The 26,356-nt window shown below is 42.8% G+C and overlaps 2 protein-coding genes across 6 annotated transcripts in view; one reads left to right on the top strand and one right to left on the bottom strand.

Annotated features, from left to right (window-relative positions):
* The window catches only part of LOC140718508 (uncharacterized), a 75,392-nt gene extending 74,320 nt beyond the window's left edge, over positions 1-1,072 (bottom strand). Inside the window, exon 1 of one of the 2 annotated variants that reach the window (XM_073032437.1) lies at positions 932-1,072. The gene's annotated coding sequence lies outside the window, so the exon portion shown is untranslated. Of the gene's footprint in view, positions 1-569; positions 592-931 lie in introns of those variants that run through there. The other variant, XM_073032439.1, reaches the window with a different exon arrangement.
* A 63-nt stretch (positions 1,073-1,135) lies between these two features.
* The window catches only part of LOC140718507 (solute carrier family 35 member E2A), a 43,482-nt gene continuing 18,261 nt past the window's right edge, over positions 1,136-26,356 (top strand). For 2 of the 4 annotated variants that reach the window (XM_073032435.1, XM_073032432.1), the window contains exons 1-5: positions 1,136-1,291; positions 6,947-7,495; positions 8,751-8,886; positions 11,929-12,056; positions 16,937-17,057. In XM_073032435.1, coding sequence (XP_072888536.1) covers positions 7,177-7,495; positions 8,751-8,886; positions 11,929-12,056; positions 16,937-17,057 — 704 coding nt within the window. In that variant the 5' untranslated portion in view covers positions 1,136-1,291; positions 6,947-7,176. Of the gene's footprint in view, positions 1,292-1,333; positions 1,430-6,577; positions 6,597-6,946; positions 7,496-8,750; positions 8,887-11,928; positions 12,057-16,936; positions 17,058-26,356 lie in introns of those variants that run through there. The other 2 variants (XM_073032433.1, XM_073032434.1) reach the window with 2 other exon arrangements.

Genomic DNA, 26,356 nt, shown 5'->3' with positions numbered 1-26,356 from the left:
CTTATTCCAGCCTCCTAATTATTATACTATAGTAATTACATCAGCATGCTATTAAGACAAAAGAGACATTAAATCTCAACATTTACACAAATGTCCTATTTTGAAAGCTATCCTGGACTGTGACCTTCTCCTGCCAAACCTGGTTGTCCCTCTCGACTGCATTCAGGCAAATCTGTCTCGAATCACTGCTGCCAAAGCCTGTCCAAATGTAAAACTAAAGTCCCATTAACTTTAGTTTTAATTTTAACTTTGGCTGAGCGTAGTCTCTTCTACCATCGCGGTTTCCTTTCAATGGGCCATTAGCAGTCCAAACCAACATCGTTCTGATTGCATAGGGTCCGAATCACTTGCAACAGCCCAAACACCTTAGGTACATTTATTCCTGTCAACAGCTCAATTTTCGACAAACGAATATGCTTCAGGTGAGACCATTCCCGAAGATCTCTCTCTTGAGGAATGTTCCCTTTGTAGACAAGCATACATTCCTGTGTATACATGTTAGGCAGTTTACAATAGTCTTCACTATCCAAGCCAGCTATTTCCAATCCTGAAATAACATAGCTACTCACAACTTTCTCTTGAGCCACGGTGCGTAAGCGAATGCACGTTCCTTTTCCTGTCAGGTTGAGCTTGTTCATGAGGCTCCCTGTGCGGAACGCTGCTGTACTTCCTTGATCTAGGAAAGCATAAGTAACCACTGCCTTGTTCCCCTTCTTGGACTTCACTTGAACTGGAGTGATTGGAAATGTACAATCATGATCACCAGCCCCCGTAAAACCAGGGCAACATTCACTGCTGTGTTTGCCTCATTCATGGCTTGTTTTGAATTTGCACCCTTTTTATCAGCTTCACTTTCCACAGTAGTGGCGAAGCCGCTTCCTTTAGCTTGAGAAGAAATTTGTAACATTGTTTTATTCACACTTTTACTTACTGCCGGCGATGTAGCATTTCAAACACTAGATGTGCAGCAATGTGTAGTCAGGAAACATCAGTGGACAGTTAAAGTATTTCATCTACACCAATTTACAAACGGATGAAAGGGGGACACCTGAAATGTCGGAGGTCTGCCGGATGTCAGTCGGTAGCCCGTGAGCCTCAGCGGGACGGTTCTTGCCGGTAGGTGGCGCTCTTTGCGCGTTGCGGGGAGACTGGTGGTCGTGTGGATCGGCACCCAGGGCGGGTACCGGGCCAAGAGCAGGAGCAACCCCGGCACGGCACTGCACCACACCACCCCACCCCACCATGCGTGAGGCGCGCCGCAAACTCCGGGGCAAAGGCTGAGCGGCGGAGAGTGAGTGATGGGGGGCCCGTGGTGTGGAATCGGGTTCGGGAGACCCAGCGGGGCTTCTGGTTCCGGGCATAGGCTTCGGGACAGCTCGGTGGGAGCCGGTGTCCCCGGCGATATTGACAGGGTGGGGGTTTGTCACAGGTAGTTTCTGTGCTCTCTTCTTCCTCCGCCCCCCCCCCCCCCGGGATTCCTGCTCTTTCAATGGGTCACGAAGGGTCTGAGGGCTCTCCCGGGTGGGGTGGGTGTAGCTGATGTTCGTTCCCCCGAGCCCGAGCCCCAGCCCCGTTTGAACATAATTGAGTTAATTCGGTACAGATTGCCCCGCACCGGCTAGGATAGGCCACACTCCAGCTGTGTGTGAGGGTGAACTCTGCACTCTTGATCCCGGTATAATGGACACTCTGGTCGCTTCATTCAGTGTGAAGGCACGCCGTTTATTTAAACAGTGCTGAGGTTGTCCAAGGGGGATGGTTCTCCAGCAGCGTGTCTTTGTGTGCAGTCCACGGGCCAAAGCTTTCAAATTGCATTTCTTGTTTTTATTCACGTTATCATGTTTTGGGAGATCAGTTTTTGGGTGTGGATTTTTAAAACTCCGTAGAATACCTAAAATATATAATTGAAAATGCTGTTTGGTTATTTGTTGTGTACTTTTATAAGTGAAGTTTCATTTTGTGACATTGAGAAATCTATGTAGAATAAGTTTGTCAGGCTGGTGTTGGTAGTTAAATTGTCCCATGGTTAGGTTAGGGTTCAATCAATGGGTTGCTGGTCAACGCAGGTGGAAAATCCGGAAAGGCCTATTACCCGGTGTAAGTCGAAATAAATAAATTTATGCCAGTTGGAATATCATTCCCTTGACAGCAAACTGATGAAGGAGGAAATTACATTGGATAGCGTTGTTATGACCAGAGTACTCCCTAACCATTCACTATTGGGTAGAGATCAGTGTTGCTACTAAAATGTAAAAAGACCATAAGATATCAGAGCAGAATTAGGCCATTTGGCCCATCGAGACTGCTCCACCATTCCATGGCAGATTTATTATCCCTCTCCTGCCTCCTCTCTGTAACTTTTGATGCCCTTACTAATCAAGAACCTATCAACCACCATTTTAAATATACTCAATGACTTGGCCTCCACAGCCGTCTCAGTAAAGACATTATTGTTTTTACAATGAAAACAGTAATTAAATAAATGCAGATTGTGTGTGTTTAGAAATGTGTTGAAAGATAAATTTTGAACCTTTGTGGGGGCATTGGAATTCACTGTCTAATTGGAGGTTACTTTCAAGTTTATTGTCATCTGACTTACATATATACAACAAAACAAAACAACATTCCTCTGGACCATGACACATCACACACAGCACATACACCAAAATATTACCACAAATAGGTTAATAAAACAGTTTAAAATGCATGTAGTACACAGCTCACTGTCCTAGTGATGAAACCATGGTGGTGCTCTCAAAGTCTGAGAGAAGAAGCTGTTACCCAGTCTGGCAGTCCTAGTCCTGGTGTTCCTGGACCTCCTTCCTGACGGTAGTGGGTCAAAGAGATTGTGGGATGGGTGGTGGGCCCTTTGTCTACAAAGCTCCTGGTGAGTATCACAAATGGAAAGCACATCCTGGGGGTTTGGGCACTTTGCCAGGCTGATGAGGGTATGGTAGATGATCTGAAGTGCAGTCTTTCACTTGAGATGTCAAATAGAAACAGAATGCAAGTCTTGCAGTGTCTGTGGAAAGAAAAACAACTAGAATCTCATTTACTGTCACTGATGTGTCATAAAATTTGTTGTAATGTGGCACTTGTACAGTGTAAGACATAAAATTCCTATATATTACAAATATAAGAGGAATAATGAGGTTGTGCTCATAAGCCGTTCAGAAATCTGTTAGTGGTGGGGAAGAAGCTGTTCCTAAAAAGTTGAGTGGCGGTCTTTAGGCTCCTGTATTTCTTCCTTAATGATGGGAATGAGAAGAGGGCACGTCCTAGGTGGTGAGGGTTTTTAATGATGGAAGCTGCCTTCATGATGTAATGACTCTTGAAGTTCCAGTCGGCCCTCCTCATCCGCGAGGGATTGGTTCTGGGACCCCTCGCAGATGCTCAAGTCTCTTATTCAACCTGTAAAATGCAGTGGACCTTAGGACCCAGCAGAACTCCTGACCTTATTTAACCTGTCTCAGTGCAGTGGACATTAGGACCCGACGGTGGATCTCTGAATCCACAGTGTTTCTGTTCACGAAAATAATCATGATCACGATTGAAAATAAAGTGGAAATAATAAAGTGATCGGAAAGAGGTGAAATGCCTTCGGTCATTGGAAAAGAGTTTGGAACAATTTTAAAGAATAAAGTGAGAAAGGCCCTGCCCCAATGAAAGCTACAATTATTACTAAGCAACACAGTGGTTTGATTATTGGGCTTTGGGGTTTGGGGTTTTTGATCCTCCATGTCAACCCGGCACAAACTGTTGCCGGGTTGACAACTGTTGCTGTTGAACTTGGTAGTTTAAGTCCTAACCCAGTAACGTAATCAACTTGGTGTAGATTGACGTGGTTCAGTAATAGGAATTCAATGTTCTTAGATGTTCTGTCCTTCAGATCAACTATTTCAGCTTTCCCAAGTTCCATTTTCGTACCTGATTTCTGTCCTTTAGACCAACTGTTTCAACTTTCCTAAATTCCATGTTGTAACTGATTAACCCCCATTGTCTGGTAAAACTTATCTCTCACCAACATAACCAAAAACAGCGCCAATAGTAGTGTCGTGGCTGGTGCGATGCTATTACAGCTCAGGGCATTGGAGTTCAGGGTTCAATTCTGGCGCCAGCAGTATGAGATTTGGCCTGTCTCAGAAAGGCAGCATCCATTTTTAAAGACCTCCAGCACCCGGGGCATGCCCTTTTCTCATTGTTACCATCAGGTAGGAGGTACAAAGCCTGAAAGCACACACTCAGCAATTCAGGAACAGCTTCTTCCCCTCTGCCATCCGATTCCTAAATGGACACTGAACCCTTGAATACTACCTCACTTTTTTAATATATATTTCTGTTTTTTGCATGGTTTTTAATCTATTCAATATGCGTATACTGTAATTGATTTACACCCTATCCTCATTATATGCAGGGGATACGTTCCTCGCAGTTGATGCATAATGTGAAATCGCATAATGTGAATAATTATTTAAATGGAGAAAATAGGGATGTGTTCCAGAGGGCTTCCTAAATATCTTTTATCTGTAATTTATTCACATTTTCATACCAATATGACACAAAAGCAGTACCACAAGGCAACATTTACATTATATTTCATCAATTTTAGGTAATATTCAATGTAATAAATCACAGAAAGTTAACATACTAGGGTATACAGTACTCCCCAACAGTGGCGGGTGTGTTCGCTCCGGGAGATGAGTGGTTGTGGTGTTGGGCAGCTTTACATGGATGTAAATGTAAAATATGCTGCTTTCCTGCGTCAGCACTCCATGTAGATGTGCTCAATGGTGGGGAAGGCTTTACCCGTGATAGAGTGGGCTGTATTCACTACTTTTTGTAGGCTTTTCTATTCAAGGGCATTGTTGTTTTCCATACCAGTTTGTGATGCCACCAGTCAATGTACTTTCCACCATGTGTATATAGAAGTTTGTCAAAGTTTTACATTATGCAGAATCTTTGCAAACTTCTAAGGAAGTAGAGATGCTGCCTTGCTTTCTTCGTAATTGCGCTTGTGTGCAGGGCCCAGGACAGGTCATCTGAACTGATAACCAATGAATTTAAAGTTGCTGACCCTCTCCAACTCTGATTCCTCAATGAGGTCTGGCTCATGGCCCTCTGGTTTCCTCCTCCTGAAGTCAATAATCAGCTCCTTGGTCTTGCTAACATTGAGTAAGAGGTTGTTGAGGCACCTCCCAGCTAGGTTTTCAATCTTCTTGTATGCTGATTTATCACCACCTTTGATTCAGCCAACAACAATGGTATCGTCAGCAAACTGGAAAATGACATTGGAGTTGTGCATCCTGATGTATGCTTCTTTGCTGTCCACGCTGAGCCACTAACCATGCAGAACCGCCTCCTACCGACCAAGAGGCCACGCGGGACCTCATGGAGGTCTTTAAAATCATGAGGGACATAGATGGGGTGGATGATCACAGTCATTTTCCCAGGGTAAGGGACTCTTAGAGGGCATAGACACCCTGACCACTTTTAGTTAGCTCCTGATTCTAATCAAGTGGCCACTGAGTGTATGTACATGGTCTTCTGCTGCTGTAGCCAATTCACTTGAAGGTTCAATGTGTTATGCCTTTGCTGTTGTAACGTGGTTATCTGTGTTATTGTCAACTTGAACCACTCTGGCCATTCTCCTCTGACCTCTCTCATTAACAAGGTGTTTTCACCCACAGAACTGTCGTTCACTGGATGATTTTTGATTTAGGGCAGGATTTCCCAACCTCTCTTATGCCATGGGCCATTGACATTAAGCAAGGGGTTTGTGGAGCCCAGGTAGGGAACCTTTGGTTTAGGGGGATATGGGCCAAATATATGCATATGAAACTAGTTCAGAAAGGCGCCTTTCAGTATGGAGCGTCACCTCACCTGGAAGGACTGTTTTGGGCCCTGACTGGTAGTGAGGGGGGAGGAGTAAGGGCAGGTGTGGCACTTATTCTTGCAAGGATAAGCACCAGGAAGGAGATCATTGGGGAGGGATGAATGAAGAAGGGAGTTGTGTAGGGAGCATCCTTGTGGAAAACAGAAAGTGGGTAGCAGGGGAAAGTGTGCTTGGTGGTGGGATCCCATTGAGATGGCAGAAGTTACGGAGAGTTGTGTACTGGATGCAGAAGCTAGTGGGGTGGAGGTGAGGATAAGTGGAACCCTATCCCTGGTGGGTTGGCAGGAGGATGGGTTGAGAGCAGATGTGTGTAAAATGGAAGAGATGCAGGTGAGAGCAGAGAAATGGATTGATAGATGGAGATGGTTACGGACTAGAGAAGAGGAAATCTGATAGGAGAGTGGAGCGTGGGAGAAAGGGGAGGAGGAGAGGCACTGTGGGATGTGACAGACAAGTGTGGAGAAGAAGGGAGACAGTGGGGAATAGAAGAAGAAGGAAGGCTGAAAGGGAAAATACTGGAAGTTGGTCAAATTGATGTTCATGCCATCAGGTTGGAGACTACCTAGAATGTGAGGTGAAGCTCCTCCAACCTGAGAGTGGTCTCATCATCACAGAAGAGGAGCAGTGAAGTACCTGATCGAGCAATGTTAGCATTATCAACCATCATGACGAATTAGCAATGCTTGTGTCTCTGACCAAATTGGTAACAGTGTTGTTGAGCTTCTTAATTCTTGCTAACGTAGGAAATGTCTGGTTTGTTGTGTGAAATGTTTACTGTGGGGAAAGAACTCTGGAAGTTCTGGGTAGCTTTAGTTTTCCACTTGGTCGATCTTTCTCTTCCTCCATTGTGTCCAGGATGGCCGTGGATGGGAGAGAAGAAGAAAGTGGCTCGAATGATGACGTGGCTGAAATTCTTACCTCAGTGCCTCCAACTTCTGTAAACAGTCCCTGAGTGCTTTGGTCTATGGCATGACACCAAGGATAAGAAAATGATGCTAATAAGGAAATCTTAATAGAAGAGGCATTTATATATTAAATATTTTTCCTACCTAGGTTTGAAACAGATGCCTACTTTCAGAAGATGATGTTATATGAATAAGATTGAAACTTTCAAAGTTGCAAAGAAAACCTGGATGTTGACCAATTTATACATTTGGCATCAAAAGACCCTTGTGCGCAAAACTGTCTTGGTTTTCATGTTATTGGCAGACTATCTTGTGCTACTGTACACTTCAAGTGTTGTATTTCAGTGAACAACCAAGCTGCAGACTAATAACTGGAGAATGTCTTCAAATGAAACCTCCCGACCTTTGGACAATAAAAATCCTCCTGATGAGAAGCTATCCAAAGAGATGAATGTTCCAGGCCACTTTCAGCTCTTCAATAGGAATGAAAAGATTGTAATCACAAGAAGTGACAGTTGTGCAGATGAAAGTGTGTTAAAAATCACCATCACTGAGACAATAGTGATTGAATCCAACTCTGGAATTTGGAGTGTTCGGGCCATGAGCTACCTCAGTCTCTGGTTCTTTTTCAGCTTCTGCACACTATTCCTCAACAAATACATCCTGACTTTGTTGGAACGAGAGCCAGGAATGCTGGGTAAGTATCTTTAAAGTATCTGTTACTGTTTTTATACTAGCACTGTTGAACCTAACCGACTGTTGTGCTAGTTGTCACTGTTTGTATAATAAGCAGCATTGAACTAAATAACCTTTAAATCCCTCCACCCTCAATTATCAGATTCCTTCTCCAGCCCTTTACATTTTCTACTTATCACTTCCCAGCTTCTAACTTCATCCCACCCCATCCAACTGGCTTCACTATTCACCCGCCAACTTGTTCTCCTTCCTTTCTCTCCCCCATCACCTTATTCTGGCATCTTCCCCTTCCAGTGTTGAATAAGTTTCTTGGTCTGAAATGTCGACTGTTATTAATTTCTGTAGATGCTGCCTGACATGCTGAGTTCTTCCAGCATTTTGTGTGTGTTGCTCTGGATTTCCAGCATCTGCAGAATCTCTTATTTTAAATTCTGTACCTGGTGGGAGTAAAGTCTGCCTCCCTTATCCAAGTGTATTAATGAGATGTTAATGCAAAATACAGTAGAGTATGAAACAGGGCAACTAACTGAGTAATTTCAGAGACAAAGGAAAATGTCACTATGGAGTAGAAACTTCTATCAGAAGTTTCTGTATGACAGCAAGATACTCTCCTGCACTACCTCCGGCAAACAGCAGTCTCCTGCCTCCCACTCTGTCACTTCACCCCTGAGCCCCTCAACATCATAAACACAGAGATTCTGCAGATGCTGGAGATCCAGAGCAGTACACACAAAATGTTGGAGGAACTCAGCAGGTCAGGCAGCATAAACAGTCAGTGTTTCAGGCCGAGACCTGTCTTCAGGACTAAGATACTTTCTGACCTTCTGAGTAGTTTATTTATATTTTTTAAAGATACAGCACAGTAACAGGCTCTTCTGACCCAATGAGCCCAATTACTCTTGTGACCAATTAACCTACTAACCCCTTGTGTCTTTGGGAAGTGGAAGGAAACCAGAGCACCTGGAGGAAACCCACATGGTCACGGGTAGAATGTACAAATTCCTTATCAACTATGGCAGGAATTGAACCCGGGTCACTGGCATTGTAGATACGTTACTAACCACTACACAACAGTGCAGTCCCTGTTCCTCCAGCATTTTGAGTGTGTCACCCAGTATCAGTTCCATTGTCGTTGAAGGAGCAGGTGCTGAACTTATATGCCATGGAGCATGGCTTTTCAGTCCTGAATACTTGATGAAGAATCACAGGTGTGTACTGGTTCTAATCTGTGTCCATTTTACCATGTCTCACTGCAGGTGCTGTCCAGATACTTACAACCACTATCATCGGCTGTTTCAAAATGTACGTCCCCTGTTGTTTATATCAGCATAAACCCCGAAATGAATATCCTCCCAACTTCATCATGATTATGCTCTTTGTGGGATTAATGAGGTGAGTTACTAATAAATCAACCATCCCACTCTTTATCTATTGATTTGCTGTTTCACATGATGAATGTCAGTGTGTTCTGTACAGGTTGGGGAAGGAAGCCTGTGTTAGGCTGGTTGGTATGTAATGGGATATTTATTAAAACAGAAGACCTTAAGACACGGGAGCAGAGTTAAGCCATTCAGCCCATTGAGTCTGCTCTGCCATTCCATCTTGTTTGATTTATTTTCCCATTCTGCTGCCTTCTTCCTGTAACCTTGACTAATCAAGAACCTAGCAACCTCCGCTTTAAATATACTCGATGACTTGGCCTCCACAGCCGTCTGTGGCAATGAATTCCACAGATTCAGCCCCCTCTGGCTAAAGAAATTCCTTTATGACAATAAACTCATCTTCGACTTTGATGCATTGCTATGTAAGATTATTTCTTAAAACTTTTTTAAAAATCCCTTCTTCAGTATTGGTTTTTCTCTGAATTAAATGTCAGGTATGAGGTAAATATCAGGTAATTGTTGAAAATGCCTTTTGTTACACTGAGCTGTTCTCACAGCCTATGGGCTCACTTCATTGCCATCCGTGAAAATCAATACCACAGATACACTCAGAAAAACTTTCTTGTGTGAGAACACCTCTATCCCTTAAAGTCAACAGTTGGTTAACTGATAATTCAATTCATCAAACCTTCCAGACAAAGCACAGCTTACAAGGAAAATATTAAAGTTAGATCACTACACTTGAGAGCGGAATGATTTCATTGCAGACTTGCAATACCTCCTGTTGGATGGGACGGAAGCTGCTGTCTCCTTCTCAGTTTTTGTTTGCATGGCTCAGCCCATTGCAGAGATTTTTGTACAGTAACAAGCTTGATGATTGTTGGCCTGGTCTGTATAAGTCAAGTCAAGTCAACTTTTATTGTCATTTCGATCATAACTGCTGGTACACTGCATAGTAAAAATGAGACAATGTTTTTCAGGACCATGGTGTTACACGACACAGTACAAAAACTAGACTGAACTACGTAATAAAAAAAACAACACAGAGAAAGCTACACTAGACTACAGACCTACACTGGACTGCATAAAGTGCACAAAAACAGTGCAAGCATTACAATAAATAATAAACAGGACAGTAGGGCAAGGTGTTAGTTCAGGCTTCGGGTATTGAGGAGTCTGATAGATTGGGGGAAGAAACTGTTACACAGTCTGGTCGTGAGAGCCCGAATGCTTTGGAGCCTTTTCCCAGACGGCAGGAGGGAGAAGAGATTGTATGAGGGGTGCATGGGGTCCTTCATAATGCTGTTTCCTTTGCGGATGCAGCGTGTAGTGTAAACGTCCGTGATGGCAGGAAGAGAGACCCCGAACAAGGGGTTACTGTCGATGCAATGCTCCTCAGACAGGATGAAGAGGTCAATACTCCCCAATGCCATTAGGCTTTACAATTCAACTGCCAGGACTTAAGAACTTTTTAAAGCTATTATTAATGCTTTTTGAGCTAGTGATTTAGATGCATATCATATTATTACTGAGTTAAGTATTGTATTGTATGTAATGAGTTTTTGCTACAACAAGTGTACGGGACATTGGAAAAAATGCTGAATTTCCCCATGGGGATGAATAAAGTATCTATCTATCTATCTATCTATCTATCTGATCTTCTCAGCTGACCACACTATCCGCGGCAGGGTCTTGCGATCCGAGATGATGCAATTTCCAAACCAGGCAGTGATGCAGCTGCTCAGGATGCTCTCAATACAACCCCTGTAGAATGTGATGAGGATGGGGGGGTGGGAGATGGACTTTCCTCAGCCTTCACAAAAGGTAGAGACGCTGCTGGGCTTTCTTTGCTATGGAGCTGGTGTTGAGGGACCAGGTGAGATTCTCTGTCAGGTGAACACCAAGAAATTTGGTGCTCTTTACGATCTCTACCAAGCATCCAGTTATTACATACGATCATTGAGTATAACCTGTGTAAATTCAGTTCGTGAAACAATCAGTTATAAGCCGATGTGGAGAGGAATATTCCTATAGTGAAGGATTCTAGGACCAGAGAGCACAGCTTTAGAAATCAAGGACATCCCCTTAAAACAGTGATGAGAATTTCTTTAACCACAGAGTGCTGAGTCTGTGGAATTAATTGCTACCAATGGCTGTGGAGGGCAAGTCACTGGGTTGATGGTTTCTTGATTAGCCAGGGTGTCACAGGTTATGGAGAGAAGGCAGAAAAATGGGGCTAGGAGGAATAGTAAATCAGCCATGATGAGCAGACTTGATGGGCTAGATGGCCTGATTCAGCTGCTCTGTCTTATGGACTAATGTTGCTACAGAATGCTGTACCCTTACACAGGCTCCCTTTATAGAATAGTCTTGAGGTCTAATGTTGCTGCAGATTGTCATTGGAGCGCTGTGCCCTTACAGGGGTTCCCACTGTAGAACAGAGGCAAGGGCAGGTGTTTGTTGTAGATTGACAATGCAGCAGCTCTGTCAGTAGTGTATCTCTGAGCTCTCATTCCTGCACTGCATCCTGAGCACGAAGTAAGGTACCAACCAGTGTACTTAATTAACCTTCTCTTTTAATGAGTGTGGAAAGGGTCATTGAGTAAACAGGCCCTTCAGTCCACTTCATCCATGGTAGATCTTCAGCCTGTCGATATCACTTGCGTTGCTGTACACAACAGTAAAGTTACCCCTTAGTCTCCTACATTCCAAGGAGCAAGTCCTCCATTTTTCTAATATCCATGTGTCTATCTAAGATTTTCTTTAAAAAAAACTTGTGTTTCTAAATTGATAATTGATTTCAAATTTCAAATCGACAATCTCCCACTGGCATGTTGCATTAATCTGACAATTTATCTCTGTTCCTCACTACAGAAACCACCAGTTCTTGGTTGTTTCCAGCACCTTCTGATGCAATTTCATAACTTGTATAATAAGTTCTTTGTCATTAAATTTGATTTTGTTCATGTTTAATAAATACTAAGAATAATAATGCCAATAAACATTATGACTTTCACCAGGAGATTTGCTGATGTATTTTATGTTAATGCAGGTTTGCTACTGTAGTTTTGGGCCTGGTAAGTCTGAAGAACGTGGCAGTTTCATTTGCAGAGACGGTGAAAAGTTCAGCTCCAATCTTTACAGTCATTATGTCTAGATTTATTCTTGGAGAATACACAGGTGAGGAGTGACGTTTGGTGGGTATATTAATGGCATCACTAAGTTGTCCATTAGATTTTCTGTTAATGTACAATTGATGTCTCCCTGTTGCTTCATGATCTAGTACACAGCTGTTTACAATGTTGAAGTTTATTTTCAAATTGTTCAGTGGGTTCACCCCTGAATCTCTGTAACCTTTAGAAATTGTACAGTGCACCAAGATTACTACTTGATTTTTGACACTGTCCATGTGGAGTTTGTACATTCTCCCTGTTGCCTCCTGGTGCTTCAGTATTTTTCCCACATTCCAAAGATATGGTAGGGACATTGCCTGTAATGTCTAGGTGAGTATTTCTAGGTAGAGGCAGGTTCGGTATTGTCATTTAAAGTAAAATTGGATAGGTATATGGACAGGAAAGGAATGGAGGGTTATGGGCTGAGTGCGGGTCAGTGGGACTACGTGAGAGTAAGTGTTCGGCACGGACTAGAAGGCCCGAGATGGCCTATTTCCATGCTGTAATTGAAAAAAAATATGGCGATGTGGGGCAAATGATGTGTTAATTGGATTAAAAGGCTTGGTGATAATTGATGTTTTGGCTTGATGGGCTGAAGGGTCTTTTACTACGCTGCATTAGTGTGATCTCTGCTTTTCATCAACTCTGCCACTCCCATATCCCCATTATGCTTAATGCTCCAGTGATGATTATATTTTCAGCTGACCTTACTGTGAACTCTGGAATTTCCTGCCCATCTCCCCTTTTTCCTCAAAGCTTTCTTTTGGTCATCAGTCCTATGATTCCCAAGCAGCTTATTTCAAATTTGCTTAAAATGTTTATGGTACAGAGGAGGTGTACCATTAATATGTGGCCAGTATCCAGTGGCACTACTTCATTCAACCAGTGGGAGCAGAGTACACATACCAAATACTGGAGGAACTTAAACAGCTTTTCTTTCTTTGTTACTCTGTCTAGAATAATTTTTAAACACTGACAAACTGGATGAACTCAGCAGGTCGGGCAGCATCCGTTGAAAGGAGCAGTCAACGTTTCGGGTCGAGACACTTCATCAGGACTAAAGAAGGAGGGGGCAGGGGCCCTATAAAGAAGGTGGGGGGAGGGTGGAAAACCAATCAGGAAAGATCAAGGGGTGGGGGAGGGGAAGCAGGGAGGGGATAGGCAGGAGAGGTGAAGAAGGAATCTAAGGGGAAAGCACTATGGGTAGTAGAAGGCAGAGTCATGAGAGAGGTGATAGGCAGCTAGAAGAGGAGAGAGAGTGAAGGTGGGATGGGGGAAGGGAGAGGGAGGGAATTACCGGAAGTTGGAGAATTCGATGTTCATACCAAGGGGCTGGAGACTACCCAGATGGTATATGAGATGTTGTTCCTCCAACCGAAGTTTGGCCTCATCATAGCAGTAGAGGAGGCCATGTATGGACATATCTGAATGGGAATGTGAAGGAGAGTTGAAGTGAGTGGCAACCGGGAGATCCTGTCTGTTGTGGCGGACGGAACGTAGGTGCTTATTTCCACCCTCCCCCCACCTTCTTTATAGGGCCCCTGCCCCCTCCTCCTTTAGTCCTGATGAAGGGTCTCGATCCGAAACGTTGACTGCTCCTTTCAATGGATGCTGCCCGACCTGCTGAGTTCATCCAGCTTGTTTGTACATGTTGATCTGACCACAGCATCAGCAGTGTACTTTGTGTTTATTTTTAAACACTGATGCCACATCCCACCTATTCTGGTACTGGCGTGCAAGTCCTGCATCTCGGGGACATTTCTAATAAATCATTTCTGCATCCTCTCCAGGGCACTTTAATCTGTTCTAAAGGGTTCTGATCAAGACAGGCCACAAGGTTCTTCATGTTGCCAATCCATTGATAAAGATAAATTTTCCTACTTCTGTACAGTTGCCTATTATAAAGTAGATGATATGAAGACAGGTGTAAGGGCAGATAGTGTTGAGGAAGCAAGGAGTCTATAGAAGGATTTGGACAGATTAGGAGAGTGAGCAAAGAAATTGCAGATGGAATACAGTGTTGGGTATTGTATGGTTATGCACTTTGGTAGAAGAAATAAAGGCATAAACTGTTTTCTAAGCAGGGAGAAAATTCAGAAATTAGAGGTGCAAAGTGACTTCAATAGGTACATTTCAAAGAGAAATGTATACAATATACATCCTGAAATTCTTTTTCTTTGCAGATATCCATGAAAACAGAGGAGTGCTCCAAAGAATGAATGACAGTTAAAGTGTTAGAACTCCAAAGCACCCCCCCCCCCCCCCCAGCTCCCCCAACTCTCCTCCCACACACAAGCAGCAGCAAGGCAACTTGGGAGTCCTTGTGCAGGATTTCTTAAAGGTTAACTTGCAGTTTGAGTTGGTGGTGAGGAAGGCAAGTACAATGTTAGCATTAATTTTGAGAGGACCAGAGCATAAAAGCAAGGATGTAATGCTGAGACTTTTCAGGCATTAGTCAGACTGCACATAGAGTATTGTGCAAACACGAGGAAATCTGCAGATGCTGGAAATTCAAACAGCACACACACACACAAAATGCTGGTGGAACGCAGCGGGCCAGGCAGCATCTATAAGGAGAAGCACTGTTGACGTTTCGGGCCAAGACTCTTCGTCAGGGCTAGAGTATTGTGAGCAGTTCTGGGGCCCTTATCTAAGAATGAATATGCTGGCATTGGAGAGGGTCCACAGGAGGTTCACTTGAATGATTCCAGGAATTAAAAGGGTTAACATGATGGCTGTTTGATAGCTTTGGGGCTGTACTGGCTGGAGTTTAGAAGAATGAGGGGGGATTTAATTGAAACCTATTGAAAGGCCTGGATAGAGTGGATGTGGAGAGGATGTTTCAAAATTGTATTAAGACATTTTACAGGGGAATGTCAAGATAGTGGGCTGTCACCTGAAGCTTAATAGAAGTTGGATAATGTAACAAGACAATGATCCATTGTAAATCAACAACAGAATGGTTTAAGATAACATTTGTGTTTTGGAATGTCCACGGTCCAATTGAGATGCTGTGGTATGACTTAAAGAGGCTGTTCATACAAGGTTTCCCAGAAATATTGATGAACTGTAACAGTTTTATATGAAGGAATGGTTTAAAATTCCTCCTCACCATTGTGCAAGTCAGATTAGCATCTACAGGAAATGTTTGGTGGAGGTTATTGCTGCTTAAGGAGGTTCTACCAGTTTTTTAAATGCAAGGGTTCACATACATTTTCCAGCCTGGATTGTGAACGATTCTACAATGTGTTCAATAAAAACATGAAAAGTACAACAGTTTTGTGTTATTAGTTTTGGCAGATTGTGTATCTATTGTGACTTAGATGAAGTTAAGACCACCTTTTATGAGTAATTAATGCAGAAAACTAGGTCATTGCAAAGGGTTCACAATTTTCTTTTCTTGCAGCTATATGTTACAATATCGTACTCTGATATTTGTTTTCTGGCAGGCATTTACTGGGGGGAAAAAGAAATACAACAGAATTTTATGAAAATCTACATGTAAACACACAGACTGACAAGCAAACAAAGTGCAAGAGAAGACAAGCTATGCAAATAATACTGAGAACAAGAGTTGTAAAGAGTGCTTAAAGTTAGTCTGTAGGTCATAGAATCAATTCAGAGTTGTTGTGAATGAAATTATCCATGCCGGTTTCATGAATCTGATGGTTGTAGGGTAATAACTGACATGAAATAATTTTTTTTCTCTAACGACTGGTAATTACTCCCTCCTATTCTCCATTCTGGGTACCCTCTTACCCTTTCTCTTCTCCTCACCTGCCCTTCCCCTCCTTCACTTTCTCCATGGTCTACTCCAGTGTTCCCTCTAAGTTGTGCACGTGTGTGTGCACAGAGGAATTGCACAAAGAATTTGTGTGGATGCTGTGTAATGTACCCCCAATTACAAACCCACAATGCAAAATATCAGAGTACACCATATGAAATTAAATGATAGACTTTATGAATCTTAATCTGAATATAGGGTTAGTAATGAAAATAAACAAAACAAAAAAAAGGGCCCAAGTCAAGCTCACGGTTCGAGCTCACTCAGTAGTAATTCTTCCACCATCAATCTCTTCCGAACGTCGCCAACCTTCGGACCCTCAGATTCCAGTCCACTCCGTCCGGCGGTCTACCAGCTTTCTCCAGACACATCTTCCCTCTTCATCTCTCTCGACAAAAGACCACGAAAACTCAGCTCCCAGACACACAAGAAAGAACAAAATTTCCTTATTGGTTAACCCCACATACCAAACCCCATTATCTCCTAGCCATAACCCAAGCATTGCTGTTACAGAGAACCCGTTACATCATCAGTGAACATTACGGAGAAGGTATTACATTAGCATTAGCAGTGAAACATTACAAAGAAGCCATTACATTTAGATCACATTTCTTCCCCATTTCAATGTTTGCTCTGAACAACAACTGAGCCTCTTGATCATGTCTGTATGCTTTTATGCACTGTGTTGTTGCCAAATGATTGGTTGATTAGGTATTAGCATAAACAAGCAAGTGTACCTAATAAAGTGGCCACTGAGTGTACATCAAAACATAGACTTAAATGTGTCATTTCTGTGAAATCAAATCAGTGAGGATTGTGCTGGGCAGCCCGTACATTCCCTTCAAGTGCCATGCGATAGTTTGCTCTGTTAGAAGACACTGTTTAAATCCAGATCACAGGTCGGTAGCATGGATCGCGGTCTGGGGACGTTCAGGCCTGCCAGCGTTGGAGAATCGGCTCGATACATCGACCGTAGATTTTTCTGTAGATACTGCCTGGCCTGCTGAGTTCCTCCAACATTTTGTATGTGTTGCTTGGATTTCCAGCATTTGCAGATTTTCTCTTATCTGTTACTGTATTTATGTGTTGTCTCTTTTTGATAGGTTTATGGGTTAACTTGTCATTAATGCCTATAATGGGTGGATTGGCATTGTGTACAGTCACAGAAATCAGCTTTAACATGCTCGGCTTCTCGGCTGCCCTCTCTACCAATGTCATGGATTGGTAAGTAGGTAATATTGGTTTTCTTTAATGAATATATTCCATGCAGTTGTCCTGCAACAGACAAATTTGCAGCGTCTGACAGTTTTATCACAGAAGTGATAAATCCAGAATGGAACTTGGAACTTGCAAGCTTTTTGTAAATGTCACAGAACCGTACAGTGCAAAAACAGGCCCTTCAGCCCATCTAGTCCATACAGACTGTTATTCTGCCTAGTCCCATCAACCTGCATCCAGACCCGAACCCTCCCTTAAATGCTGAAATCGAATCTGCTTCCACCATATCTGCTGGCAGCTCATTCCACGCTCTCACTGCTCCCTCTGAGATTCCCCTTAAACATTTCAAGTTCAAGTTTGTTTAATTATCAGTCACTCATACATGAACACCCATAAATACAACCAACTGAAAGCAAAACACATTACCCACAGTCACACATAGCTCGAGACACATATAGTGTATAAAATAGCAAGTAAACACAGTCACACCAAAAAAAATTACAGTCGGCCCTCCTTATCCGCGGGGGATTGGTTCCGAGACACACCATGGATACCAAAAAAAAAGATGCTCAAGTCCCTTATTTAACCTGTCAGTGCGGTGGTCTTTAGAACCCAGCGAAACCCCGGACTTATTTAACATGTCTCAGTGCGGTGGACATTAGGACCCAGCGCAGCTCTGATACCACAGTGTTTCTGTTCACGAAAATAATCACAATCATGATTGAAAATAAGGTAGAAGTAATAAAGCTATCAGAAAGAGGTGAAACGCCATCGGTCATTGGAAAAGCTTTAGGCTACAGTCGGTGAACGATCGGAACAATTTTAATGGAGCATGTGAAAGGCCCTGCCCGATGAAAGCTACAATTATTACTAAGCAAAGCAGTGGTTTAATTATTGAAATACGTATGTTTCTTAAGTGTTTTATATGCATAGAAAGGTAAAATATGTACTATATACTAAGAAATCATTTGACTAACTGACGCTAAATAATACTGGATGTACCTGTTCCGACTTCAAATCCGACTTAAAGACCAACTCAGGAACGGAACTCATTTAAAACCTGGGGACTGCCTGTACTTTTAAGTCATTTCTAGATCACTTTTAATACCTAATACAATGTAAATGCTATGTAAATAGTTGTTATTCTGTATTGTTTAGGGAATAATGACAAGAAAAAATAGTCTGTACATTGAACCATAGAACACTACGGCACAGTACAGGTCCTTCAGCCCTCCATGTTGTGCCGACCCATATAATCCTTAAAAAAAAGTACTAAACCCACACTACCCCATAACCCTCCATTTTTCTTTCATCCATGTGCCTGTACAATTTTAACATTACATCTCAACTCCTATACTCAATGCTCTGATTTATAAAGGCCAGCATACCAAAAAGCTTTCTTCACCACCCTATCCATATGAGATTCCACCTTCAGGGAACTATGCACCATTATTCCTGGATCACTCTGTTCTGCATTCTTCGATGCCCTACCATTTACCATGTATGTCCTATTTGGATTATTCCTACCAAAATATAGCACCTCACACTTATCAGCATTAAACTCCATCTGCCATCGTTCAGCCCACTCTTCTAACTGGCCTAAATCTCTCTGCAAGCTTTGAAAACCCACTTCATTATCCACAACGCCACCTACCTTAGTATCATCTGCATACTTACTAATCCAATTTACTACCCCATCATCCAGATCATTAATGTATATGGTTTTGGTTATGGCAACCTACCAAATAAGCCTAGTCTAAACACGGGGCAATTTACAATGACCAATTAACCTACCAACTGGTACATCTTTGGACTGTGGGAAGAAACTGAAGCACTCAGGGTAAACCTACTCACCTTATGGGGAGAAGGTACAAACTCCTTACAGAGGACACTGGAAATAGAATGTAGAACATAGAATAGTACAGCACATTACAGGCCCTTCGGCTCACAATGTTGTGCTGACCCTCAAACCCTGCCTCACATATAACCCCCCCACCTTAAATTCCTCCATATACTTGTCTAGTAGTCTCTTAAACTTCACTAGTGTGTCCGCCTCCACCACTGACTCAGATAGTGCATTCCATGCACCAACCACTCTCTGAGTGAAAAACCTTCCTCTAATATCCCCCTTGAACTTCCCTCCCCTTACCTTAAAGCCATGTCCTCTTGTACGGAGCAGTGGTGCCCTGGGGAAGAGGCACTGGCTGTCCACTCTGTCTATTCCTCTTATTATCTTGTACACCTCTATCATGTCTCCTCTCATTCTCTTTCTCTTCAAAGAGTAAAGCCCTAGCTCCCTTAATCTCTGATCATAATCCATACTGTCTAAACCAGGCAGCATCCTGGTAAATCTCCTCTGTACCCTTTCCAATGCTTCCACATCCTTCCTATAGTGAGGTGACCAGAACTGGACATAGTACTCCAAGTGTGGCCTAACTAGAGTTTTATAGAGCTGCATCATTACATCGCGTCTCTTAAACTCTATCCCTTGACTTATGAAAGCTAACACCCCATAAGCTTTCTTAACTACCCTATCTACCTGTGAGGCAACTTTAAGGGATCTGTGGACATGTACTCCCAGATCCCTCTGCTCCTCCACACTACCAAGTATCCTGCCATTTACTTTGTACTCTGCCTTGGAGTTTGTCCTTCCAAAGTGTACCACCTCACACTTCTCCGGGTTGAACTCCATCTGCCACTTCTCAGCCCACTTCTGCATCCTATCAATGTCTCTCTGCAATCTTCGACAATCCTCTACACTATCTACAACACCACCAACCTTTGTGTCGTCTACAAACTTGCCAACCCACCCTTCTACCCCCTCAACCAGGTCATTAATAAAAATCATGAAAAGTAGTGGTCCCAGAACAGATCCTTGTGGGACACCACTAGTCACAACCCTCCAATCTGAATGTACTCCCTCCACCACGACCCTCTGCCTTCTGCAGGCAAGCCAATTCTGAATCCACCTTGCCAAACTTCCCTGGATCCCATGCCTTCTGACTTCCTGAATAAGTCTACCATGTGGAACCTTGTCAAATGAACCCCAGAATCCAACGCCTCGATCTGTGATAGCATCATGTTAATTGCTGTGCCACTGTGGTGCCCCTCATTTCTGATGTTCAGTTCCTGCTGCCAAATTTAGTCTTTTCCTCCATTACTGTGTAAGCATTGTCTTCAGTTCTGTTTCTGTATAACCTGTCTGACTAATACAGGTATCCCTGCGCCCAGAATTACACAGCCCGTGTAGGTGGATCTATCGTGTGGATAGCCAGAGGCTTTTTCCCAGAGCTGAAGTGACTGACACGAGGGGGCACAGTTTTAAGGTACTTGGAAGTGGGTACAAGGGGGATGTCAAAAATAAGTTTTTCACACAGCGAGTGATGGGTGCGTGGAATGCACTGCCAGCGCTGGTGGTGGAGACGGATATAATAGGTTCTTTTAAGAGCCTCTTAAATAGGTACACGGAGCTTAGGAAAATAGAGGGCTATGCGGTAAGGAAATTCTAGGCAGTCTCTAGAGTAGTACATGGTCAGCACAACATTGTAGACTGAAGGGACTGTAATGTGCTGTAGATTTCTGTTTCTTTATTGTAGCAAGTTCCCCCCAAGGGTTTACAGGAGCTTTGGTGAACATACCAGGAGGTGTTGGGCAAATGATTAAAAACAGGCCAGAGTTGGGATGTCTGGGGCACAGTATTTCAGGAGTAGATGGAGGTTCGTTAGATTGATCTTGGGGTAGGTTAAAAGGTTGGCCAGCATTGTGGGCCAAAGGGCCTGTAGTGTGCTGTTATGTTCTATATGGTGTGACGTGTAGTGCTGGTGATACCCTCTCCCCCAGCCCTCGGTTTTCCTGTACTGTGCTGCCTTTTATTTGTCATAGAACCATAGAACACTACAGCACAGTACAGGACCTTCAACCCTTCATGTTGTGTCGACCCATATAATCCTTAAAAAAAGTACTAAACCCACACTACCCCATAACCCTCCATTTTTCTTTCATCCCTGTGCCTGTCCAAGAGGCTCTTAAATACCCCTAATGTTTTAGTCTCCACCACCATCCCTGGCAAGTCATTCCAGGCACTCACAACCCTCTGTGTAACAGTTTTTAAAAAAAACTTACTCCTGATGTCTCCCCTAAAATTCCCTCCCTTAATTTTGTACATAAGCCCTCTGGTGTTTGCTATTGGTGCCCTGGGAAACAGGTACTGGCTATCCATTCTATCTATGCCTCTCATAATCTTGTAGACCTCTATCAAGTCCCCTCTCATTCTTCTACACTCCAAAGAGAAAAGTCCCAGCTCTGCTAACCTTGCTTCATATGACTTGTTCTCCAAACCAGGCAACATCCTGGTAAATCTCCTCTGCACCCTCTCCATAGTTTCCACATCCTTCCTATAATGAGGTGACCAGAATTGAACACAATACTCTTAAGTGCGGTCTCACCAACGAGTGCTTCAACGATGCTCAAGCAACGAGTGCTGGAGAGAGAACTTCCAGGTTTTCCTGATCCGCGGTTCGTGAAATCCACAGATAAGGAGGGCTGACTGTATTTATGTTTCTCCCTCCCTCCTTCCCTATATATATATATATATATATATATATATATATATATATATATTTATATATATATATATATATATATATATATATATATATATATATATATAAGGTTACATACATACATACATACACACACATCTCTCTCTCTCTCTCTCTCTCTCTCTCTCTCTCTCTCTCTCTCTCTCTCTCTCTCTCTCTCTCTCTCTCTCTCTCTCTCTCTCTCTCTCTCTCTCTCTCTCTCTCTCTCTCTCTCGAATGAAAGGGTCAACATGAGCGTTTGGTGGCTTTGGGCTTGTATTCACTAGAATTTAGACAAATGTGGGGGGCGGGGGGTTTGGAATTTTATTGAAACCTACCAAATGTTGAAAGGACGAGATAGGGTGGATGTGGAGAGGATGTTTCTTATGGAGGGGTATCCAGAACTAGATGGAACAGCCTCAAAATTGAGGGGTGACCTTTTAGAACAGAGGTAAGTAGGATTTCTTTTTTAGCCAGAGAATAGTGAATCTGTGGAATGCTCTGCCATAGACTACAGTGGAGGCCAAGTCCGTGCATATATGTTGAGGTGGAAGTTGAGTTTCCTGATCAGTCAGGTCATCAAAGGATATGATGAGAAGGCAGGTGTATGGGGGTTGAGTGGGATCTGAGATACTACTCCTATGTCTTATGGTCTCATTCTCCTACACTCTAGGAAATAGAGTCCTAACCTGTTCAGCTTAACTCTATGACTCAGGTGCTCAAGTCCTGGCAATGTTCTTGTAAATTTCTGTGTCTTGTCATCCTCAAAATTTTCAAGAATTTTTTTTTTATAGTTATCCATGGCTGTTGGTTGACATTTGCTGGGTTATCATTTCTTCTTCTTCTTCTTCTTAATCCCATCACCCCTACTGGGACTTAGACCTCCATCAGCAGCTCATCAAGAGTCCTCTCTTGGGCTAGTCTTTGAAGTTGTCCCCTGGAGAAGTCCATCTATATGTCTTCTAGGTAAGATCTTTCCTCGCCCAGGGATGAGGTCTTTAGAGCTTCCGTTAGTGTTTCTGTAGCTCTGCGTTTTTACGGGATGGGTTTGCTAGCCCCATGTCCAACCTTCCTCCTTTCACAGCCAGGTTCAGGACCTTCCTTAGTGCAGTTTTACTATTTCTGACCTGTTCCTATTTGTACCTAAATGGTTGTGCATACACTCTACTTGGATTTTTGCTGCATAGAGCACTGAGTACATTGCTCGCATACTGATGTGATATCTTTGTCTACACCTAGCCAGTACACAAAGCTTCTTGCCAGGGCTTTCAGAATCACTTTTTTGCCAGCACGTGAAACATACCAGAATTGATTGTGATTCAGTGCCGAGCACTAAAGAAATAACAGTATCATAACAGACAACACAACAGCAACTAACAATTTACAAGACAATGGTGCAAACAGCCACGAGCAGTCAACAATCAGCAGAAACATCAATAATCAAACTTTAAATAAATATAAAAATATGAACAGACTCAATAATTATCAATAGAACAAGGAGAGCAGGAAAGACCGTATAATAGATGTTGTACAGGGACAGTTAGGGTATCATACCTGAGTGAATTTTGTTGAGAAGTTGGGTTGCTACAGGAAAGAAGCTTCGGAGGTGACGTGTCCTGGTGGTGATGAACTTGTAGCATCTCCCTGTTGGCAATTTAGTGAACAGGTGACTGCCAGGGTGGTGAAGTCAGCAGTAATTTTTCCTGCTCTTCCTTCGCACTGGCAATGAACAGGTTTTTAATAGAAACATAGAAAACCTACAGCACAATATAGACCCTTTGGCCCACAAAGTTGTGCTGAACCTGTCCCTACCTCAGAAATTACTAGGCTTAACTATAGCTCTCTATTTTACTAAGCTCCATGTACCCATCTAAAAGCCTCTTAAAAGACCCTATCATTACCGCCTCCACCACCATTGCCGGCAGTCCATTCCATGCACTCACCACTCTCTGAGTAAAAAAACTTACTACTCTGTACCAACTCCCCAGCACCTTAAACCTGTGTCCTCTTGTAGCAACCATTTCAGCGCTGTAAAAAAGCAACCTCTATCAGGTCACCTCTCATCCTCCTTTGCTCCAAGGAGAGAGAGTTCCTTATTTTCTCTCCCTCTTGTTGTAAGTATTGACCTTCCATTCATAAGAAAATATAATAATCTTTCAAACTCCAAAGATGACTATATCGTCCACTATCTCTATTTTACTAAGCTCCATGTACTTATCTAAAAGCCTCTTAAAAGACCCTAAAAAATGTTGGTAGCTGACAGCCAATGATCTTCTTTGAGAGCAGCCTGGACTTTGAGAAGAGGAGGCGGTGGGAAACCAAGCAGTGATAGAGTTGGTCACAACACTCTCAATGATGGCTGAGTAACAATTGATCAGGATACACCCTGAGATGTTAAGTTTCCTGAGCTGGTGTAGGAAGAACAGTCTCTGCTGAGCTTTCCTGGTAATGAACATGATGTGTTTGTCCCACTTAAATGTATTGGTAATGGTGGTCCCCAGAAATTTGAATGACTTACCACAGACACAACCTGACCATTAATTTCCAAGGGGGTTGTCAGCAGAAGTCAATCCTCATTTCCACTGTCTTGATAGCATTAAGCTCCAAGTTGTTATGAGCACACCATGCTGCAGGGCTGTCTACCTGTCTTTGATAGAAGGTCACATCATTATTCAAGATGAGACCAACTACAACCATATCATCCATGAACTTTAGAATTTTAATGGATTTGTTTGTGGAGGTGGAGGGCATTCAGTTGATGCCTGGGTGACCTTGGTAGAGTTGTCTCAGCATCATTAGAAAAGTACAACATCTACGTCAACCTTGACTGGCCTAGAAGATAGTGAAGGACAGCAAAATACTTCATTGTGGCCAGTGTGTTGGGATTTGCTGCAAATGTGTTTCTTGTATTGGCAGTTTCTTGCATAATGCCATGCACCACAGTTCCAACAAGCTGTGTTTGGCCACTTGGAGACCTGCTGAATGATAATGTTTGGGCCACTGAAAACTGCATTGATATGGTTCTGTTTGACCAAATTGGAATCGTGTTTCAGTTTAATTAAACAATGATGTTCTTGAGTGACAGCTTGTCGAGTCATGTCAGGATTTTGCTCTTGTCTGGTGAGGAGCAGTTTGCGAATACCCGCATCGTTGTGTGTCTGAAGTCCACAAATAAAAATCAGACATTTGAACTGTGATTCAGTCACGTTATCTAGCTTGAATTTTTCACATTCGCAACTGACGACACCAGCATATGTGATGAATTCATCAGCTTTGTGTTTAATGAGCTTTAGGCATTGGTAGTAAATGCTGAAGAGAGATATCTGCTCTCCAAAAATGCTTGTTAGTTGTCAGACAGTTTCATCATGCATGTTTATCAGGACCCAATTTTCAGAGCAAAGTACGTATCTTCCATGAGTGGTCTTTACTGCAAACTCCACCCAGAGTATGTCTTCGTAATATTTAAACCATGATTCAACATAACTCCCAAGCAGCTTTGAATTGGAAGTTGGTTCATGGATGCAACAATTGACTCCTGTTAGTTTTGTTCAGTGTTTGACACCAACGTTGTTGGACTCACTGATAACCTACTTGTCAAGGTTTCGATTAACTTCAGCTGTGCCACCTCAAATTGACCTTACTGCTGCGATAGAATTGTGCATAAGCCTTTTGCTGAAATTGCCGTGCCAATATAATACACAGCCAATTTGTTCTGTTTGCTTCTCTGTAACTACCGATGAGATCTGAAGCCAGGAAGTAGGAAAAAGCCAGAACTCTAAAAATTTAAGTCATAGAGAAGTACAGCACTTTGTCCCATCTAGTCCATGCCGGAACCATTTAAACTGCTTACTCCCATCACTGGCACCAAGACCATAGCCTTCCATACCCCTATTATTCACGTGCCTATCCCAAATTCTCTTTAACCTTGAAATCGAGTTCACATACACCACTTGTGCCGGCAGCTCATTCACACTCTCACAGCCTTCTAAGTGATAAAGTTCCCCCTCATGTTCACCTTAAAATTACCACCTTTCAACCTTAAGTCATTACCTCTGGTGTAGTCCCACCCAACCTCAGGGGAAAAAGCCTGCTTGCATTTACCCTATCTATACCCCTCATAATTTTGTATACCTATTTATTCAGTATACCAAATTATTCAGTAAGACCTTGTCACTACAAACCTGAAACTCAAAACTCAACTATACATTCCAAAGCATGACAATTGAAGTTATTTACCCAAGAACATTCAAGACATTGTTTGGACTAATTACCATAAGAACGTAAGAAAAGGAGCAGGAATAGGCCATCTGGCCATCAAGCCTGCTCTGCCATTCAATAAGATCATGGGCTGATCTCCACCTACCTGCCTTTTCCCCATAACCCTTAATTGCCCTACAATGCAAAAAATCTATTCAACCTTATTTGAAATATACTTACTGAGGTAGCCTCCACTGCTTCCTTGGGCAAAGAATTCCACAGATTCACCACTCTCTGGGAAAATTAGTTCCTCATCTCTGTCTTAAATCTACTCCCCCGAATCTTACAGCTATGTCCCCTAGTTCTAGTTTCACCTACCAGTGGAAACAACTTTCCTGCCTCAATCTTATCTATCCCTTTCATAATTTTATAAGTTCGTTAAGAACTCCTCTCATTCTTCTGAATTCCAGTGAGTACAGTACCAGGTGACTCAATCTCTCCTTATAGTCTAACCCCCTCATCTCTGGA

The sequence above is a fragment of the Hemitrygon akajei genome, chromosome 29 (genome assembly GCF_048418815.1).
Source record: "Hemitrygon akajei chromosome 29, sHemAka1.3, whole genome shotgun sequence".
Taxonomy (NCBI): Eukaryota; Metazoa; Chordata; class Chondrichthyes; order Myliobatiformes; family Dasyatidae; genus Hemitrygon; species Hemitrygon akajei.
The sequence above is the reverse complement of the archived record's forward strand: the minus strand, read 5'-3'. Positions and strand labels throughout refer to the sequence as shown.